The sequence below is a fragment of the Zootoca vivipara genome, chromosome 9 (genome assembly GCF_965207765.1).
Source record: "Zootoca vivipara chromosome 9, rZooViv2.hap1.1, whole genome shotgun sequence".
In the NCBI taxonomy this organism is placed as follows: Eukaryota; Metazoa; Chordata; class Lepidosauria; order Squamata; family Lacertidae; genus Zootoca; species Zootoca vivipara.
In genome coordinates this window covers 42,046,720-42,068,145 of record NC_142592.1, presented here as the reverse complement: position 1 = coordinate 42,068,145, position 21,426 = coordinate 42,046,720, and the positions used below count along the sequence as shown (strand labels likewise).

The 21,426-nt window shown below is 41.1% G+C and overlaps 1 protein-coding gene across 22 annotated transcripts in view; it reads left to right on the top strand.

Annotated features, from left to right (window-relative positions):
* The window catches only part of TNRC6B (trinucleotide repeat containing adaptor 6B), a 100,755-nt gene extending 80,072 nt beyond the window's left edge, over positions 1-20,683 (top strand). For 18 of the 22 annotated variants that reach the window (XM_035128452.3, XM_035128448.3, XM_035128446.3 and 15 more), the window contains 13 exons: positions 4,706-4,873; positions 6,226-6,351; positions 7,778-7,909; positions 8,461-8,574; positions 8,745-8,913; positions 9,290-9,427; positions 10,152-10,328; positions 11,450-11,596; positions 12,177-12,272; positions 12,601-12,822; positions 15,489-15,559; positions 16,366-16,505; positions 18,688-20,683. In XM_035128452.3, the coding sequence (XP_034984343.2) occupies positions 4,706-4,873; positions 6,226-6,351; positions 7,778-7,909; positions 8,461-8,574; positions 8,745-8,913; positions 9,290-9,427; positions 10,152-10,328; positions 11,450-11,596; positions 12,177-12,272; positions 12,601-12,822; positions 15,489-15,559; positions 16,366-16,505; positions 18,688-19,075 (2,088 nt within the window). In that variant the 3' untranslated portion in view covers positions 19,076-20,683. The remainder of the gene's footprint in view (positions 1-4,705; positions 4,874-6,225; positions 6,352-7,777; positions 7,910-8,460; positions 8,575-8,744; positions 8,914-9,289; positions 9,428-10,151; positions 10,329-11,449; positions 11,597-12,176; positions 12,273-12,600; positions 12,823-15,488; positions 15,560-16,365; positions 16,506-18,687) is intronic. The other 4 variants (XM_088676636.1, XM_088676635.1, XM_060279807.2 and 1 more) reach the window with 1 other exon arrangement.
* Positions 20,684-21,426: the final 743 nt, after the last annotated feature.

The window sequence follows — 21,426 nt, the reverse complement described above, 5'->3', positions numbered from 1 at the left end:
CCAGTTCAGACCCCATGGGTGTGTATGTGAAATTAAGATTTTCACCCAACATGCATCACTTTATAGTTGTTAACACAGAATTTTATTTGCTTTTTTCAGTCCATTCACTCAGCTCGGACAGGTCCTTTTGGTCTTTTGAATGACCCTGAACAATTTAGTATCTTCTGCCACACCATTGATTACCCCTAACTCTAGATCATTTATGAACAAGTCAAAAAGCACAGGTCCCAATACTGAGCCATTTCCTACATTTCTTAATTTGAAGAACTGTCCATTAATTCCCATTCTGCTTCCTGCTACTTAACCAATTCCTGATCCAAAAGAGGACATCTCCTCTTATTCCATGACTGCTAAGCTTACTCAGGAGTCTTAGATAAGGTCCTTTTCGGGGGGAAATTGAAAGTCCAAGTGCACTGTCAACTGGAGCACCTCTGTCTATATATTTGTTGACACGCTCAAAGAATTCTACCGTAATAGTTTTAAGAGAAAGGACTTGGCCTTCTAGAAGCTATGTTTACTCAACTTCAATGAGACTTATATTCCTTATGCTTGATTATTTTATGTTTAACAATTCTTTCCACCAGTTTTCCTGGGACATAGTTAAGCTAACTGGCCTGTAATTTCCAGGATTGGTGTTAAATTAGTTACTTTCCAGTTCTCTGGTATGAAAACTTATCTGAGGAATAAGTTACATATTTTTGTTAGAAGATCTGCAATTTCCCATTTGAGTTATTGGAGAACTCTCAGGTGGATGCCATGTGGACCCAGTGATTTGTCAGTTTTTATTTTGTCTATTAGGTCTAGAACTTCATCTCTCATCACCACTATCTGCCTAAGTTCCTCAGACTTTCCTCCTGCAAATGTTAGTTGCAGCACTGGAATCCGTCCTAAATCTTCCATTGTGAAGACAGATGCAAATAATTCATTTAACTTTGCCACAATACACCTTTGACTCTCTTGTCATCCAAGGGCCCAACCGTCTCTTTAGATGACCTGCTGCTACTAATGTATTTAAAGAACTTAGTTGTTTGTCTTTGTACTTTTAGCATTGTGCTCCTCAAATTCTTTTTTACCATCCTTTATTGTCTGCTTGCCAAAGTTTGTGTTCCTTTTTGTTCTCTACTTTTGGGTAAGACCTTCATTTTTTGAAGGCAGTCTTATCTTCAATAGCTCATGTTGTGAGGAAGCAGATTCCACAGGACACATAAATCAGTAATCTGAAGATGATGGAGACAGCAGGTCAGCTAGAGTCCCAACCTATGATCAGTATCTCAGAGCATAAGCAGTGAGAGGCAAAAGGCACTACAAGGCAGGCATTAAGCATAAATGTAGGTCAACAACAACAGCAATAAGATGCAGAGTTGTCAGGATCCTGAGAGCTTGATCACTTGTTCTCATGGAGTCTCAATTTTAACTGAGCCCTCACATATATATCCTGGCCCTGATTACCCCTCCCAGGCTCTACCTACTTTGCAAAGGACTGGAGAGGCTTAAAGAGGCAGCCCTTGAGCCAAGTACCCCATCACCCTTCCATATGCTCCCATCAGATGTTCTGCTTGTGTTGGTCTGAAAGACTGGATTCTGTCCCTCTTTTCCTTCCTTCCCTCCCTCTGATACCCTCTCACATCTCTGCCTCCCAAAGGCTTGCACAGTTGTTTGTTGCAACAGCCCTGGCTACAAGCTTCCCAGGCAAATGGTGCCTCTGGGGTTGGCCAGGGGGTGCTGGTTGCCAGGAGCTGAGGCGGCTCAGAGATCAGCGGTGGCTGCAGCTACCTGGAGGACTCCCAAGGAGAAGGGAGAGGAGAGGAGGCTGAGGGAACACTCCACAAAGGAGGGTGTTTGAAAAAGGGTGAGAGGCTGCCAGCTCTGCAGGCAAGGTGTGACATAACTGCGTTCCTGAGCCCTATGGGGTGCCGCAGAAAGAATGTAGTTTGTCAAGGGAGCTGTGGACTCAAAAGTTGAAAACCTCTGGACTGAGGAGAATGAGTCAGGCCCCGGTTCCTTTGGAGACTGCAGCTTAGGGCTGCTCTTTCCATTTCCAGTTCAAGGACCTTGTATTCCAGAGTTTCCTGGCTGTCAGATTCAGGCTTGCCATTGAGATTTCAGCTCATTTCCTCTGCCACTAGTCTGCTCAACCTGGCTGGTACCTTTTTATCTCTGTCAGAATTCTGGCTGCTGCTCCAAGTCTAGGCCATGACTTCGACTATGGTTCCTTTGTCTGTTTTTACCCTATTGGAATTCACAATGCAGTATACGCCTATTTCCTGGGCCCTTGAACTTACTGAATTAGAGGAGAATCAACTTCCATATTCTCCAATAAGTTCTATCCAAATTTCAGCTTCATTTTGGTGACAGATGCATTGCATTGAGGATCGGACACCCATTGCTACAACCATACCCTCAGTGCACAGTGGGTTAGAAAAAACACAGTATGAATTTATTTGGAACCTGGACTGCTGGTCAATATATTATTCCCCTAAAGATTTATTAGAATCATAGAATTGTAGAGTTAGAAAGGACCACAAGGGGTCATCTAGTCCAACCTCCTGCAATGCAGGAATTTTTTGCCCAACTTGGGGCTGAACCCATGACCCTAAGATTAAAAGTCTCATACTCTACAAACTGAGCCATCTCATACTGGGACAGAGCTAAACTTTTTTTAAAGTCCTGTTTCCAATTCCTGTGCCAATTAAGGAAGAAACATACTTCTAGTCAACACAAGTAAGAAACTTTCGAGCCATCAAATTATTTCATAATTTGGTTATTTTTGTAACCATTTGTAATGGACCCCCTCTACCCAAGGTATCTGATCTGCTTTTTAATGCCAGAAGGTGTATCTCATTTACTTAACACTTAATCACTTATGGAAGTGATTTCAAACTGGGTCATTTCTTAATACAGTAATACCTCGGGTTACGAACGCGATCCGTTCCGGATCGCAGTTCGTAACCCGAATAGTTCGCAAACCGAGCGCGATGGGCGCCGCCATTTTGCGCATGCGCAAAGCGCGATTTTCGCGATTTTCGCGCGATCGCGCGCGCGCGGCTTATGCGCGTGCGCGCGCGGCGAAAACACTTCCGGGTTTGCGCAGTTCGTAACCCGAACTGTTCGCAAACCGAGGTGGTCGTAACCCGAGGTACGACTGTACTACAAGAAATAATCAACCCAGCATTGTAATTCACTTTTTACTAGTGCCAGATCCTCAAGTTGATATGGTACCTAGTGTTGTTCTTTTCTGGCTTCTGGTAAGTTTGGTCCTGACATAACAAAACCATAATGTCCTCTGTTTAATTACTTAAAAGAAGAGAAGATCTCAGACATCTATGGTCCATGTCCTTTTGATAGGATTCCAACCAAAATTGCAATTGCCATGGAATCAAGTGTATCAGGTTAATGCTCAAGGACCCTTAAAAATTCTATCCCAACACAATCTTAAACAAAATAAATTTGCTCAGAGTCATCCCTAAAGTCTTCTAGTGTGAGCAGACAAGAATTTCAGTGTTCAGGTATTGCATCAGGTATACAGCTTTAAAAACTTGGTGCACCCTTGTAGACTACTTTTCTTGGTTTTTGTTTGCTGTTTGGCCTGGTCTATGGCTGTTGAAATAGTGGGTTTTTTCTTTATCTAGCTGTGCTTGTAAAAAAACAACAACAGCCAAATTCAAAAGCCCTGTGCTTAACCACTGAGTTTCTGTATTATTGTTTTTTGGAGAATGACAAAGACAATGGCCATTATAGAGGTAACTGAAGCAGAATAACTTAGAAATATAATTTCTAGAAATGAGCATTCAGGGAGCCCGAGTTAGGTCTCAGAGAGGGGACATTTATGGTTATTTCATATTTTTGCATTTACATAAATAGCATTTCCATGAAGCAGAAGCTAAGTAGCCCTAAGCTGTCTTAAATATGGCTCAATTCTCACATAGGCAGTAGGGAATTGTATTTTTCAGAGTAGCCAGATTCAACCTCAAGCGGAAAACAACAGCACTTCACCAAAACTGCCTCCATCTTCATGGACTGTCAGTCTTTCTCTTCTGATCCGGGAGTGAGGAATTTCAGCATTCTGCACTGACCTTGCTGGTTGACACTGTGCACAACAGATAGATAAGGATGTTAACCTGAGAAAACGAATAAATCAGTGTTTATTTTTTGTGTTTGGTTCTAAAGAGCTTGTGGTAACAAAATACTCCCATGTGAGGATGTTCATTCTCTTGCTTTGTAAGAAAGATGGACATACTAGTGTTAGTTAAGTACTGCTTGTAATATTATACTGGATGGAAGATCTTTAAATTGCCCAAGAACCCAGATATTATTCTGAGGAGATTTCTTTCTTCTTCACCTGCCTGAATTCTTCTGCTTGCCTCATCTGCTCTAGGTGTTACTCAGTTGTAGATCTCCTGAAAAGAAATAAATTTTGTCAGCGAATAGAAATATTGCACCTCTTTTATTTAAGATTATCACTTCCACAAGCAGGGCAGCATTAGTTGTGGGTAAAGGTTTTTAAGTATTGAATTGATTGTTCTGACTTGTCTCCTTTTAGTCCATATTTCCAAAGTAAGTAGTGTACTTTGTTGGAACATATCTGTTTAATGGTTAAAATCATACTAATTTTGCATACTCTTGGTCACTCACGGTCACTCTCTCTCTTCTTGCATTCTGTTGCTTCACTAACCAACTCCTGCTGATTGGCTACTTACTGCTTCAGCTGACTTTGCCTTTCTCCAATCAAGATGGGTGCCTTGGGGATGAGGCTCCCTGCTCCCCCTTCTCCCCTTCTCCCAACTACAAGCTTTCTCCCTCTGGTTCCACACTACCCGTCTGCCTTGGGGCAATCGGCTCAGGGCTCAACCCCCAAAACTTCGCTGCTAGACAAGTAAGGAGGTCACATTCTTGGTTATATTACTTCTTGGCTGCATCCTATAGTTAATCCTTGTCAGCTTGGTTTTTGCACCCGTTTTTTTCATGGAAAATGTAGTAAGATAAATCTCAAATTCAGGAACCCACCAGTCTTTATTCCTTCCTTTCAGTCATTCAAGATGTTGCTTACGTCTGTTACTTTGATCCCTTACTAATGCCTCACAACAGTCTGTGGGTTTACTTTCTCAAAGAAAGTAATTAAAAGTCGGGGAATAAACATTTTGGAACCCAGTGCAAGAATAAACACTTCCCCCCTTGTTTTAAAAAAACAAATTTGGCACTAAAACTTAATACTACATTTATGCAGTAGTTACTCTGTTTAAAGTTGTATGTGTGTTTGCTCTTAACTTATTCTAGAGAAGTTTTGAAACAGAAGAGGAGACTAACAATTCAATTAGTTTGGAAATCTCTAGGAATAACAACACAAGCTATAACCGCATCTACAAATAATGCTTTTCTAAGGTTAATATGTATCATGAATGTATCCTTGCAAAGGGACTGGGGCACTTCTATTGGAATTTGTTTACAAATAGAATATGCAAGAGACACCTGGCACAAAATGTTGCAGTGTGCTGTGTTCCCTGTTCTGAATTCCAGCCACTCCAGTCCACCACCACCCCCGCCTGTTTCAGAGTCGATTCCCCACACCCCCAAACAGTCTGCATTACATGGCCGCTGAGCATGCTCAGATCCCATTGGGCTGTTTTGGGGTTTCCTATCCCAAGTCTGCTGATACCTCTCTCTTGTATATGATGGTGCTGTTTTGACTAAGCAGTGGCGCTTTCTCTCTTAGAATATTGGAATTGCTTTACTGTTTATGATTAAATGCAGTTTGAGGACTGCTTAAGACCTTTGAGTAACTTTCCATTATTAAATAAACAAGCAGCTAAAAACAATGAAGTCTGTCATGTTAGGTAGTTCTTAAATTTTTCTTCTGCTATATGTAATATGTAATAAATACTGCTGTCTACAGTATTCAAACACAAAAGACAAATCCCTTTAAATATAAACATTACTTATCTTTTCTCTGCACCTTCTTTTCTCCTCTTTAAAATGTGTATGGCATACAATCAAACCTCTTAGAAGGGAATGAGTTTGAAAGAAATGCCAGGCAAATGAATCAAGATGAAATAAGTGTGACTATCATTAGCATGTTACAAATTCTCATAGTTATATTAACCCCAGGCTCCAACTAACATATATAAACAACTACACTCTTGACCTGATTTGACTTTCTTTCTTTCTTTCTTTCTTTCTTTCTTTCTTTCTTTCTTTCTTTCTTTCTTTCTTTCTTTCATTCATTTTTAGGGTGGCAATCAAGGTCTGTTTGGAAACAGCACAGCACAATCGAGAGGAATGCACCCACCAGTGCAACCACTAAACCCTTCACCTAATATCCGGGCACAAGTGCCTCCCCAATTTCTTTCTCCCCAGGTAAACAATTTTTAAAAGTTTCTTTGTAGATAGTTTGTTGTTCCACATATGGAGTTGGATTTGAGCAGACCAGGTGGAGGCTTTAGTCTGTTTCCCAAAGCTACATATTTTGTATGGCTCATCAGGCGCTAAAGAGCAGGTACAGTGCCTTTTTGCAGTCTTCTTTCTAATGGCATAAGCTTTTTCTTCATCTGCATTCATTGTTTTCTGCTGTTGATTTTTGATGTTAGAAGTATTTGGTTTCAGTTTGAAACATGTGACAAGGAAATCCAAATGTGCCATACAAGAGTGAGAGTGCCACCCACTTTCAGTTTGTTTTAATTGGTATTTATGAGAGTGCAGTGGGGGCATGAGATTGATGGGTGCTTTTTGATGAGAGGGAGAAGTCCTTGTAGAGGGGATGTGTGACTTTGAACCTAAGTAAGGGAAAGCAGCCTAGTTGGGTGTGGATTGCTATCCTAGAAAGTTTTCTAATAGGTGGGTAGGTGAGCTGTGTTTAATTATGGCTTTACACAAGCAAGCAGTGTGCTGGTGCATGCTTCTCAAAGGTCTCTGCTTAGCTCCTCTCCTGCTTCATGTTGGGAGCAGCAAACTATGATTGGTAGCCAAGATTTGGTTTTGGGGTACCACTCATAGTCCCTTGAAGAAAACAAACCATGAGCCCAAGTCTACATAACAACAAGCCAAAACATGCATTTTGTTGCTTTTGATGCAGCTAATTCATGTTAAATCCATAGGTAAACATCAACTGTGGTTTAACATTACGTGTACTGAACCAATGGTGCCCCCACTCCTTAGTTCATCCTAAAGTGTAAAAAGGATGTAGCTGAGGAGAAGAGAGGCTAGCAATGACCTCGCTCTGTCAGAGCTCTATATAATGTTCTGTCTTGTTGCACATTCAGAAAAAGCTCATCTTCCTCAGAGGAGCAAGTTGCTCCTTCCTCCTCCTTTGTGCACTGCAGTCTCCGTTAGTCTCTTCTCCTTGCACCCCATTTCAAATGGTGTGGGTGGGTGTGTACATATACATGCACACATTTCTGTATGATGTACTGTTAAAGCTACTCATCCACTAGGGCCCTGCCACAAACTGAAATAGAATATGTTAACACCAGAATCATATTCTATATTAAACTCAATCTGTTTTCTTTAAATGTACAAAATGTTTGTGCATTGTTCAAAATTTCAGCCAAACAAAAACTAGCCAACTCAAGTAATTTATTCCTTTCTGTACTCACATCATATTCCTATATGTGTTGTCCTTTATGTTCACTTTTCCTTTGTTGCAATATTTGTTGATGTTCAATTTCATTATGATTAAGATCACACATTTTCTGTTTTCAAAAGAGACATATTGCTTTTGCATACAGACCTGCAGTTCTGTCAGTTTCTGGTTTGACTTGTGTATTCCTTTGCACTTTTTATTAAGGTTTCTGCCTCCATGCTCAAGCAATTTCCTAACAGTGGTCTGAACCCAGGTCTTTTCAACATGAATCCCCAGCTTTCTCCTCAGCAGATCGCTATGTTGAGCCAACTTCCGCAGATCCCCCAATTTCAGCTTGTAAGTAACTATCCTACTACAGTAGCTGACTGAATTTTGCATACTCCTATGACTGTTTTTGCAGATTTAATCTTCTTGGGAATATGTTGTACTTCAGATCTGTGGAAATATATACTTAGTGGTTGAAAAGGCACATATAAGTCATATGCAGTTGTGGGGAGGGGACACTTTCTACAAATGACTTGTACTTATCTTTACAATAAATCAAGCTTAATACTAGAAGCACTGGGCAGAGGCCCACCATACATTTAAACCACATGACTTTCCCAGGACTTTTTTGGCAGGTGAGTCATATGCTTTAAATGTGTGTTAGATGTCCTTTAAGTACTTGGTGTGGATCATCCCGCTATTTCTAATTAGATGTAAAAGGGAAGCCACGGCGCTCATCCCTAGTCTAAAATGTTCATGGTAAGTTTCTTTTATTATAAAAAACCATTATATTATTATAAAAAAACTTACAATGCTAGTCATATCTGCTGGACAGTGCTCATTTGCCAGCAGTTAATGCCTATAAATAAAGTCCTTCATTATCTCCTCTACTTGCCTTCCAGGCTTGTCAACTCATCCTCCAGCAACAGCAGCAGCAGCAACAACAACAACAGCAACAACTGTTACAGAGTCAAAGAAAGATTTCCCAAGTAGTACGACAACAGCAAGAACAGCAGGTACAATATTGAATCAGTAATGTATGCATAAGGTGTACAATAAAGCCTAGCAATATACCAAGAATATGTTATTAAAGCTTTATTATTGCTTGAAACTAATGCACTGTTCAAAATATAATCACTTGTTTGTACTAAGATAAACAAATTCTTCTTTATTTCATTAACTGCAGATTGCCCGTATGGTGAATGCCTTTCAGCCACAACAGAGGCAACCTGGCATGAAACATTCTCCATCCCATCCAGTTGGGCCTAAACATTTAGACAGCATAGTACCTGGTGGTCTGAATGTGAGTCTCTCAGATATACCAACCAAAGGGCAAATCCCTGGATATAGTTCAGGTAAGTACTGTAAATAGCTAAAACCCTATGATCTGCTTTGATTTCTTATGCACTAAGGATCTGTGTACCAAACTCAAATACTGGATTTGTTGTTTGTGTCAGTTGAATTGCTGAATCATTCTTGCTACATAGAACTCTAGCTTCCGTTTCTTCTTTGCAGAGTGTACTTTATTTTCAAACAGCCTTGCTTATTGCAGGATATCATGTTACAAAAAGTATTTGTACAAAAGCATTAGACATTAAGACAGCCTTGTAGCAATGAGGGTTTGCATCATCTCAGCCATCTATATGGTTTAAAAACATAATTATAAAGCAATTTAGCTTAAAGCAGGGGTGGGAAACCCTTGGCCCTCAAGTTGTCATTGGTTTTTCATAGGTTTTGGTTCGAGTGGCATGGATTATGGCATGGTAGGAGGGAAAGAAACTGGAACAGAATCTCGCTTTAAACAGTGGACTTCTATGATGGATGGATTGCCATCTGTAGCTTCCCAAGATGCCAATATGCACAAAAATGGTGAGAGATTCCAGCTTATGTTATCAAAAATGATTTTACAGGGTATATTTATATTGCTACTTTTTGCCTCTAGTGAAACACTAGGTCAGCAGCTTCTCCTATATTGTTGTTTTGCTGTGAGATTGTTGTATTTTAATTGTTCTAAGCCACTGTTAGCAATGCAAATGCCTTTGGAAAGGTAATATATAAATCTGAACAAATCATAATGGGCTTTTTGTTCTGGTAACCTTTTCTTAAAAAAGGCTTCTAATTTTGTATCTTATTCTTACATTATATATGCTATTTTCTCTTTTACTCTAGTGCAGGGGTTGCCAATGTGGTGCCCTCGGGCACTAGTTTGCCCTTCAGTACTTCTTGTAGTACCCATGAAAGGTCTTGGTAAATATCCCCTCCAAATTCCACAATGCATGAGAGACTGTTCACTCTTCCAACTTAGTCCCTGTTTGCACTGGTGTGTCCTCTCCTATATGCCTCCATGGCAGCCATTTTGTCTTATGCCACACCTCCACAGCAGTCATTTTGTGACTGCCATCCACAACACTTTCACAAAATTCCAAACATGCCCACTGGCTCCCACAAGTTGGTGACCCTTCCTCTAGTGGCTTTATTGTTACAGTGAAACTGGTATGAATTGCCATTCTGCTTTTATGTTATGTTTGAGCCCTGCTTCAGCTGCTACCATGATGTCCTTTTGTCAAAATAATATTTTTCCTCTGCTTTCCAGGGACGATTGTGCCCCCTGGAAAAGTACGAGGGGCATCGCCCTATAACCAATTTGATATAATCCCTGGCGACCCACTGGGCAGCCACACGGGTCCTGCTGGAGATAGTTGGTTACCTGCCAAATCTCCACCAACAAGTAAGATTGGAAGCAAATCCAGCAATGCCAGTTGGCCTCCAGGTAATTTCAGTGTCCTTGAAAACTGTTCATAGATGTTACATCCCAGCTTATGAAAATAAAATTTATTACTGCTATCAATGTGTCACTGCTATCAGTGGATTTCTATGCACAGCAGACTGGTGCTGTGCAAACATGCATTGTAAGAGGGTTTTTTCAGATTTTGGATCATTTGCATGTGTCAGGTTGTGTAAAACTTGTTTCAGAGGTGTAAACTCCATTTTAAAGAAATCAAACTTATTTGGTCTGTATAAATGACATGAACTAAGCACTTTTTAATTTTGTATAATTTATTTTTGGAGAGGTTTAGGGTTAGGATAAAGTTGCTACACTGAACAGTAACACCCTACTCTTGACCACTGGGAATGTTATACAGTAATACCTCTGCGAACGTCCGCCTTGTCTAGCGTCCATTCTGGCGAACGTCCGCAGCAAACCTGGAAGTACTGGAACAGGTTACTTCTGAGTTTGCCTCTTGAGTATGTGCAGAAGCGCTAAATCGCGCATGCGCAGATGCGCTAACGGCTCAGTGCGCAGACGCGACTCTTTGTCCTGCGTCCTTTTCGGCTAGCAGCCAGGGCTCTGAAACTGATCCTGGCTGCAAAACGAGGTACGGCTGTACAGCAATTTAATTATTTCTGAGACTTCACCAAACATTGTCTCTCTCCCCCACCAGCACCCCGAATTTTGAAAAAGGGTGTGTTTTAAGCCTACTCTTGAATTGGCATCTTTATTTTTTGGGATATATATTGTAATGGCAATTGGCTACAAAAAATAATAATAATGTGACTGATTGACTACATGCACACACATAGTAGCAATATTAATTTGTATTCTTTTTTATCAGAATGTAGAATAACATTTTAATTATTATTTTTAAACGGGTAGGAAGGAATGGAAGAGCTAATAAGGGACTAGGAAACACATGTATGCCTTTACATTTGTGATTAGATTCCTCTAATAACATTATCTGCACTCTCAAACTGATCTCCCAAGATCCCAGAACTAGAAACTTGACACCACACATTCTTGGACACCTCATCTTTGTTGGAAGAATTTAACAACTTTAAATTAAGTCTTGAATATTTCATTTGAAATATTGTATGATTATTGTTATGTTTCAGAGTTTCAGCCAGGAGTGCCATGGAAAGGTATTCCAAACATTGACCCTGAATCTGATCCCTATGTGACCCCAGGAAGTGTGCTGGGGGGTACAGCCACATCCCCCATTGTAGATACTGATCACCAACTTCTGCGGGACAACACCACAGGTTTATTTATTACATAATACAATTTTTGTTTGCCTTGCAACTATTATAACTGGAATAACAAGTTGGATCAGCAAATACATGTTTGCTGATTATAAGTTGGGGCAGGGATACATTTGCAGGGGAGAATCAGCAAAATTGAGGGTGGCAAATCTCTCTACACAGCCAATTATTTTTCCTTATAACCTCTTCTGCCAGGCCCCTTCCCCCTCCCCAGCCAGTCTTAGTTGCAGTTTTAGACTTAGCTGGAGGGGGAAATAGGAAAATATCTATCTGGAGGGTAAGCATTGGTGAACGAAGAGAATGAATTAAAACCCTGTTTGCACTTAGCAATTTCCCTCTGGAAATGCCCCTGTCCTGTATTAATAGCAGTAGGCAAATACAAATAATCCTATTTTGCTCTGTATTCTATTCTAAGGTTTGAAGATGCAGATGTTGCTATGGTTTAATTTATGTTAAGGCTAAATACATGGATCTGCAGTAGGCTTCTACCATTCATTGTCATTGCTAGAAATGTCAGTTGTCACGTAAATTCTTTATTATGCTATAATATTTTTCTTTACCTTTCCTTATTATGCCATAGGGTCTAATTCTTCCCTCAACACCTCGCTGCCTTCACCTGGTGCCTGGCCCTACAGTGCCTCTGACAATTCCTTCACAAATGTTCATAGCACTTCAGGTATCTAGTTTCCATACTCAATGTACCTAACTCACATTTTATATTGTAGATGGAAAACATTGAGATATTTAAGCATATATAACAATGTTTTGTACAATAGATAGTTGCCTGGGATTTTTCCTCAGTGTAACTTTTTTTTTTTACGTATTAAATAACTCCCTGGTGAAGCTTTTTCAGATCCGTGTACTATTTTGTCGCAAAAGCGTGTAACCTGGATCTCATGCAAATATACTTCAACAGACTGTTGGCAAAAACTAAAATTATGATGATCTGTGTTATGTGTATTAACTATCACTAATTTATTGGCTTTTCTTTTCCTCTGTTGTAGCAAAGTTCAGTGATTACAAATCAACATGGTCCCCAGATCCTATAGGACCCAATCCCCCTCATCTCTCCAACAAGTGGAGAAACAATATTTCCTCAAGAAACACTACAGGGCTACCCCGCCCACCTCCTGGTCTGAGTAATCCAAAACCATCCTCTCCCTGGAGCAGCACAGCACCCCGCTCACTCAGGGGGTGGGGGGCACAGGATTCAAGGCTTGCCTCTGGTGAGTAGAATTTCCTATCATTCTTATTGCTTGGCCCATGAACAAGTTCCACAGCATTACTACCGGTAGTCTGGATATGATAAGACCTTTAGGTGAGAGAATGTTATAATTGCTCAATGGGAAAAAGAGGATGTTATATTTCTCTCTTAAAAGGGCTATGGGATGTTTGTCAGAAACTGCTGAGGAAACTGAGGGAGATACAGCTAGACACTTCCTATCAGAAGAGGTCCTTGAAAGTTGACAAGGAACATGTATTGAATAGTTTGTGGGTGGGGTCTCAAGAAGGTACAGTTCTTCATGTTGTCTGTGCAGATCCACAGACTTCATCCTCACAAAGCAGCCTTTAGCACTTTCTTGAAGGGGTTTGGGTGGAAAGCTTAACCCTCAGTGTGCACACTCAAAAAAGGTCAGTGTGGCTCCCATTTTTTCTGGTCACTGCAGCAAGAGAAACTTTCACTTACCCCTGAGAGAGCATATGAGCTAGGCCCTTCTTTTCCTTCACTTCATCTTTTTCACCTTTTTTCTCTACAGTGGATTTTTTAAAAAAAATGTGCTAATTCTGGAACAGTGTGTGCCTCACTCTCAAACAGGTTCTTGTGGTGCAACTGGCATTTTTTAAGACGTGTTCAATTTGTGGTGGCAGACTACCTCCTTAATTTGGTGAGGGACCTGTAATGGGTGTGGTTCCAGCTGTCTGTGTTTCACTAGGCAGACACACAAAATCACTTGTTTCAGGCATAGGGAATGTTGTTGAAGCAGGCTCTCTTTGCCTTCGTTGCTAAGGTCAAAGTCTCCAAAGCAGCACAGGCTACACAACTTTGTTCCACTTCAGTTCTGCTCATGTTGTTGATGGCAGAGACTGTATCATTGAACCGATAGGTCAGTTGTCCTATGGAGGTCTTCCCTAGCTTGCTTACTACACTGGGAATTGGGAATGGGAATTGACTTGCCCTTTACATCAACCATGGCTGTTAACCACTGTTAACTTCTCCAGCCTTCACTTCTGCCTCTGATTCTGGACTCTTTCTGCTCACTAAGCCCTGTTTCCTCTTCAGCTTCTTACACCTCCTTCCTGTCTGCTCCCTCTGACCACTCATCATCGTGCCACCACCAATCCCTGGGCTCTGAGTCTTGGAGGTTCCCCAGCTGGTTCCCCCCACCACTCAACATCCAGTCCATGACACCCAGATGTGCTTTTCTTTTCTAAACTTCAGGCCCTTCTTTTAGAGGAAAATACCAAAATCTTCCTCTGAAAAGAGATAAACTGATACTCAGTGCCTTGTGCAGTTAGCATTTTTTAAGCATTTTGCTATCCCCAGAAGACTGAGGTCTTTGGCCACTTCTGGACCTTCAGGACTTTGATGTGTCATAAGTCCAAAGATGTGCAGGATGGTAACCCTTGTCAAATTCTTTTAAGTGAATGTAAGCATCCTTCATGTCAGACCTGTCTACATCCACAGATTTGGAAGATGCTTACTTTTATATAGCCTTTCAGCCAAAACTTTGCTGTTTGCCTCACTTTGCTCTGAGTGACTGCAGCTTCTCTATAGGACTGCAAAGTTTTAGAGCTATTTAGAACTGTCCTCATTGCACACTTCTGTCAGTAAGGGATTTTGATCGTACCATAGATAGATGACTGCCTACTTATTGCATCCACTCAGACTAAGTTGCAGCATTGGGCTTCTGTATCAGTGTGGCAAAGCCTCACTTGTCTCCAACACATCACCCCATGTGCTCTTTTTGATTCTGGTAGAAGTTTGTGCATCTCCTGTCCTCTGGCTGAGCTTGAAACCTATTGCAGGATTGAGGCACCTCAGCCCCAGGGGTTGAATTCTGCACTCCAGGCCTCTCTGTCTTTTCCTTGGAACTTTCCCCAGGCAGTAACCTTCACTGGTTGTGCTTAACACCCCAAATGTTTTTGCTAGGCTGCAATGTGTCCTTGAACTCTGCTAATGTCACTTGAATGTCTGGGGGGAGGATAGACAGAATTATGTGACTGTGTGTAGAAACTAACTCACAAAAGCTAAAAATTTGCATTTGTTGCTCCATCCACTTTTACCTCTGGATCCACCCCCACTGTCATGTGGCCCTTGGAAGATTGCCGAGAAGGAAATGTCCTCCTTTGACTGAAAAAGGTTCCCCACTCCTGCCTTATTTGGGTGGCTGCTGACACTGGTTCTGGGGCCAATGGCCTTGAGAACTGTCACCCACCCATCTGAGAATGTGTCCTCTTTAGTGTTGATTCCTGTATGTGTTCCAGCCAGGGGTCATCTCCCAGGCAAAACATCTCATCTTGTCTTCTCAGTTCTGCATTCCTGTCATGGTTTGATCCTCAGCAGCTATAGTTCCACCTGATACTATAACTGCAAATGTCATTTTGACCTCCATCTCATGTTTCTTTACATAGCTGCTGTAACAGGAAATTGTTGGGAAGGTAGAAGCCATACTCCTTTGAGTGTGGTCTTATCTTTTGAAAGTTCTGAATGTTACTTTGTGCAACTGCAGAATCCGTATGTGACCACTTGAATAACCCTGTCTTTCATGTTAAATGTGGCAAGTGAAATGGTTTCTATAAAGCACAGAATTCATTCTGTTTTTCTGTTTAAGATAATTTTTGAAGTAGGTAACATCCAAATTCATCATGCTTACTGTTTAATCATTTGCAGCCTCTACCTGGAGTGATGGTGGATCTGTTCGTCCCAGCTACTGGCTGGTTCTTCACAATCTCACTCCGCAGGTATTTCTGTCTTCTGCTTCCTTTTCATTACTGAAACTAGACTATTCTGCATTGTTGATTGTTTTAAATAAATATTGTATTTATGCAGCAACACAAGCTAACTAGTATGACAGTGTGTTTAGGACATGTGAGAGACCTACTGTAAACCACATTTTCAGCTTATTTTTTATTGGATTGTGAATTAATTGCAGTGCTTGTTTTAGTTAGTTAGGTAAGTAAGCAATTTTGTAATTGCAAAACATAGTGTTTGGAGTTTTTTTTAAAGATGCTATCAGACGCTAGGCAGAATGGCTAGTTTTTTCTCTTATGTTTTCATAGCGAAACCACAGAATGTTTCCAGCACTGCTGCCAAAAACAAAGACCTGTAAGGTTCCTTCAGCTTTTGTTTGTGTCTGCTGAGACACCATGCTTTCTCATCAGTACAGTCATACCTCGTGTTGCATTAGGTTCATGTTGCATCTTTTTGGCTTGCAAACACAGCAAACCCAGAAGTGTATACTTCCGGGTCTCGCTCCGCGTGTGTGTGCAGAAGCGTTCTGCGCGCATCACACATGTGCAGAAGCAGCACTCTACAGACTTTTCCGGGTGCGAATGGCACCACGGAATGGATCGAGTCCGTAACTAGAGGTACCACTGTATTTGGAGCTTAGTTTATTTCTCTTGTGACATTTACAATAATTACCTGAGATTTTTTGTTTGTATTTTAACAATACTATTTCAGGTATATTCACAAATGAAAATACTTACCTCCCCACCCCAATAAACCTGCTGTTTGTCTTTGTTATTTCCAATCTGTTCTTCCCAAGATTGATGGGTCAACTTTGAGGACCATCTGCATGCAGCATGGTCCGCTGCTGACATTCCATCTCAACCTGACCCAAGGCACCGCCCTTATCCGATACAGCACCAAGCAGGAGGCAGCCAAGGCCCAGACTGCACTGCACATGTGAGTTATACCAACAACCTTTCCTGACCATTTGCAACCTCATTTTGTCAGTAAATAATAATAATAATAATAATAATAATAATAATAATAATAATTAATTTATTATTTATACCCTGCCCATCTGGATGGAAGTCTTGTGTGCAAGAGTAGCCCAGTAATGTGTTTTGTTTGCCTAGTGCCCAGATTTGAAATGGCATTAAATAGTTTTTTCCCCCAGGGGCTCCTGCAGGGGCAGCGCTTACACTGGGATGCCTCATCCCATCTGGCTGGACAGGCAGGGTCAGTTGAGGATCCTTGGCTGGGGGAGGTGCCATCCCCACTTTTGCCAGACTGGTCTTGCCTCTCAAGTTGGTCAGATAGATCTCTAGTGCTGCAAGGCTCCTGACCCAGCACATTTTTCTATTCTCATTTGTTTTCTTTTACTTTGCATTTCCCCATTTCTTATTTAATTTCTTTTTCCTTGTAATATTCTTTCTTTTAATGCTCTTCCATCCTCTCCTCTTGCCTCCCTGGCCAAGGAGGCAGACTTGGCCAGTTCTGAGGAAGAGCTCTGTGTTTTTCACGAGGAAGCTCTCTCCCGGAGCCCACAGGAAGGCCTACAGGAAGACACCCAGTCGGCTTCTGCTGCCGCAAAGAGCTCAAATGCTTTATGAAGTGAAATAGAAGCCGGACAGCTGATTTGCGCAGTAGTGCAACAGCAACAGTTCCCTGTCTCACAGTTGACTTGTGCGGCAGCAAAAGGAGCTTGTGCATGCCATTTCTGGCTGGCACTGGAGTTTCTCCCTTGGTCTTCACCTTTCCCTGGACAGGGGAGCCCAGGGGAGAAGCACGGACACCAAGTATGCTAGACTAGACAGTCCTTTCTCTGATCCAGCAGGGCTCTTATGCAGGTAGAGGCATATTCTGTTATCTGGCTGAACTGTTCTCACCTCCAGGCAAAGTCCATTTTGTGGCCTTCCACTAGTTTGGCAAACTGAAAAAGCAAACAAAAATATGTCAGGTAATGGTGTGCCTCTTTTTAAAAGCTTTTGAAATATTTCTGTTAACTTGAAATATTTTAAATTGGATCTCAAAAGGATGTTCAGTTAGTATTCTCATTCCCGTATCTAATTATATTTCAGTTTGGTTAATTATTTGAGTGAGAATAGAGAAGAGATTAAATAAGTCAAAGCTTTGATTATGACCTGATTGAGGCATGGCAAAGCATAGTTTGTTGTTACTTACTTGAGCTACAGCAAGCCCAAGATTTATATGCTCCCTCTGCTCTTCCTTCTCTCTACTTTGCATGGGAGGGGTCAAGGGAAATTTAAAGCTCTCTCACTTTTTTAAAAAACTGCAGCTTCCAATTTCATCTGAATACAGGAAATTTTGGTTTATCTAACCATAGTTAATTAATAAACTAGTATATCAAAGCACCATTTGATCCTGGTTTGATAAAATCAAATCTTGGATTCCCATATGTAAATAAAAAGGGAAGCATTTGGGGGAGGAATGGTTGTAGTTGGTTCAGTTACCCCAGGTGGATGAGATCTGACTATACACCTCTGAAGTTTCACATTTGCACTGCATCTATTCTGGGCAGGCATGTTCTTTACTAGCCTTTCCTTATCTTCTGTGCTCTTCTTTTGCCTTGCTCTCATGAGTTTCTTCTCCCTCACTCTGGGGAAGAGGGCTGTCTGCTGGGGTACACGAGGAACACGCAAATTTTGTTGCTGCCATAAGTTTGTGGGCTCTTGGGGGAAGCAGTGGACTTGCACATTTGTGAGGTGACCATGACTCTGCTTGCAATAGGCTACAAACTGGGTCTTACTTGCCTTGCAAAAGTACACTGATATTTGGACAAATGAGAGGGCGCCAGTATGAATATTTGCGACTCTTACCACTATTCTCGTTTGTATATCAGCTTCCAAATTTGGAAAAACTTTTGCAAAAATATGCATACATGTTTAAACCATTTTTTCTTCTTTTAAAGAAAAAACCAATATTCTGGAAAACAAATAAAAAACAAATGTAGTAAGGATGAGGGCACTATATATTGTTCTGCCGCTCACACTAATTTTCTTTGTTGAACCATATACCGTATATATATTCTTTGCAATGTTAAACTGTGGATTTGGCTCATGTTTCTGGGATATTTTTTCTGTTAACTTTTGTTTCTGTTCATTCTACCCTATTTTTTTAGGTGTGTTTTGGGAAACACTACCATCTTGGCTGAGTTTGCCACAGACGAGGAGGTTAGTCGCTTTCTGGCACAAGCTCAGCCTTCTACACCTGCAGCAACACCCAGCACACCTGCAGCAGGCTGGCAGTCTCTAGAGACAGGACAGAATCAGACAGATCCAGTTGGACCTGCTTTGAATCTTTTTGGTGGGTCAACAGGGCTTGGGCAGTGGAGCAGCGGTGGTGGCAGCAGCAGTGGGGGTGACCTTGCTGGTGCTTCATTATGGGCCTCCCCAAATTACTCTTCAAGCTTGTGGGGGGTTCAGAGTGTAGAAGATCCCCACAGGATGGGAAGTCCTGCTCCCTTACTACCTGGAGACCTTCTAGGCGGAGGGTCGGATTCAATCTGAACTTAAAACTTTCAACTCTGACCTCGTGACCTTTTTTGGAACAGCAGCAGCACTAACTTGACCTTTTCTTTTTTTTCAACTTGCAATAAATACATTTTAAAAGGAAAAAAGAAAATGGAGAGAGAAAAAAAGGTGGGTCATTGACAGGACTGTCTGAGCACATAGTTGCCTCCCTTATAACTTCAGTTTTTTCGTTTGGAATATGAATCCAAAAAGAGAACATATCACTCTTGAAATACTTGAATCATGAACGCCAACTTAGAAAGACAATGTGAAGCAAGTACACATACCATTCAAATCTAAACACAAAAAATTAAAAAAATTAGTTTCTAGTTTTTCACTTTTTCATGTTATACGGAAGTTGTTGCTAAGAAACATATATACTGAAAAATAGCTTTTTAACTTTGTTTGCACTGGGTGTGTTTCCGTCCTTAGGTCTACTATGTCGGGAAGGGGCAGGGTTCAAAAGAATTGGGGGTGGGGTGGGGTGGGAGGGGAAGACTTGACGGAGCCTCACTTTAAAAAACAAAAAAAAGGAAAAAAAACACTTTGTGATTGGCTGGTTGATATATACCAGTATGTTCTGGCACATGTAACTGCCCCGTGTGTGTGTGTGTGTGTGTGTGTGTGTGTGTGTGTGTTTCTGTGAGAGCGTGTATGTGAGCATGATTGTGTGCGTGTGTGTGCATTTTTGTCTTGGAAAGCTGCATTGCTGTTGGTCAGCAACCTACCTGGCTAGACTCTTAAACTGAATAATGATGGTGCCTGTGACTGGTGCAAAGTCAAATTGACCTGTGTTAAAATCTGTCAGTTGGTGGTATTTTTATTTTAGCAGGGTATTCAGTGCAGTACAGATCTTGTTCTGACCCTGTCATAGAGCAAAACACTGCCATATCCTAAGGATTTGGTGAGAGGGGTGCCAGTGTGGGAGTTCAGGGTTTTGACGGTGGGGAGGGGGGTGATCTGTTTTGCCTATAAGTGTATTTGTGTCTCTAATGAGACTTTTTGAGTGAACCCAAGCTTACTTTTTATGACAAGGCCTTTCACCTTTTGGGGGACACCAGGGGGTAATGGGCATCACATTTCTTTGTGACAAAGACCTATGTAATAGTTGAAGCTTCTGCAGTCCTTAAGAACCAAATCCTGTAGCTATTCCTCAAGTCTGCATACTAAGGTTCTTTATCCTTTCATGGAAAATCCACCAAAATTCAGGCCTAACTGTATTTTCTTAAGTGGTCTGCTGTTTGTGGCAAAACTAAAATGTCAGTAGTTTGCTGGCCTATCTTGTATTGTGAAAGCACATGCAGCAACTTTTGTTCTCCTTTCTCCATAGTGAGCGTTACCTGTGCCAGGCCTAGGTGTATTACAGCACCAGACCATCACTGACAGAAACGTTTACTTACGAATGTTCTTAAACCAGTGTGTACTTTGAGCATTTTTTCTCTCTGTGTATTTCCTGTGTATGTCTTGCTTAGGCTTTGCTTAGGCAGGCATATAACTAGCAAAGACTTCTTTTGTTTATAAAGTATTGCACCTTTATTATTTTTACTTTTCCCTGTACTGTTGCTTTTTATTGTCGGTATTTAAAGAAAGGTTGTATGTTGTTGATGTTGTTGTTGATGTTGTTATTGTTTTATTTTTTTAAACAACAGTGTACAGTAGTAGTACTCTGGGCAGGATAGGGGAGACCTGTACTTAATTCAGAAGATTGCCAGTGTGTGCACTGGGACAGAATTGCTTGTTGTGAAGAAAGCCGTAGCAAACATTGCCTTTACTCAAAGCAATTTTGAAGATGGGCAGACAGGATAAGAACAGGGAGAAGGAGGCATTATTCTTTGAAGTGTTAGAACTTAGCTCTGGATTTTTACTAGCACTGCATTATACTGAATAACAAAAGTGCTGCAATATTCTGTACCAGCAAATACCTACATAACTCCGGTACTTGGAAGTAGCAGATCATAATGTACAGGATCACAACAGAAGATTCTTTCTCCTTCAGCAGTTTTATTTAAAAAAAATCAGTGGTGTCTGCTATATAAGCATAAGTATTGATAGCAAAATTAAAGCAAAAAATTCCTCACATTTATGTAGAAAGGGAGGAGTTGTGAATTCTGTACATGAACTCGGTTTCACAGGAAGACTAAATAAGGGGATTACTGCATTTACATCTGCCTGTAACTTTGCTGTGAAGTTGAGTGGTAAACATAGACAGGTGTTGCGTATTCAACCTTCAGAATCTGCAGCATATGTGGAACTTTTAAGTGTTTCCCTTTTTCTCCCTTTGTCATTGTATCTTTTAAGTTGAAGTAAAATGTTTCCCCCATTCCTGCCAGTTAAGTTTCCCTTGCAGC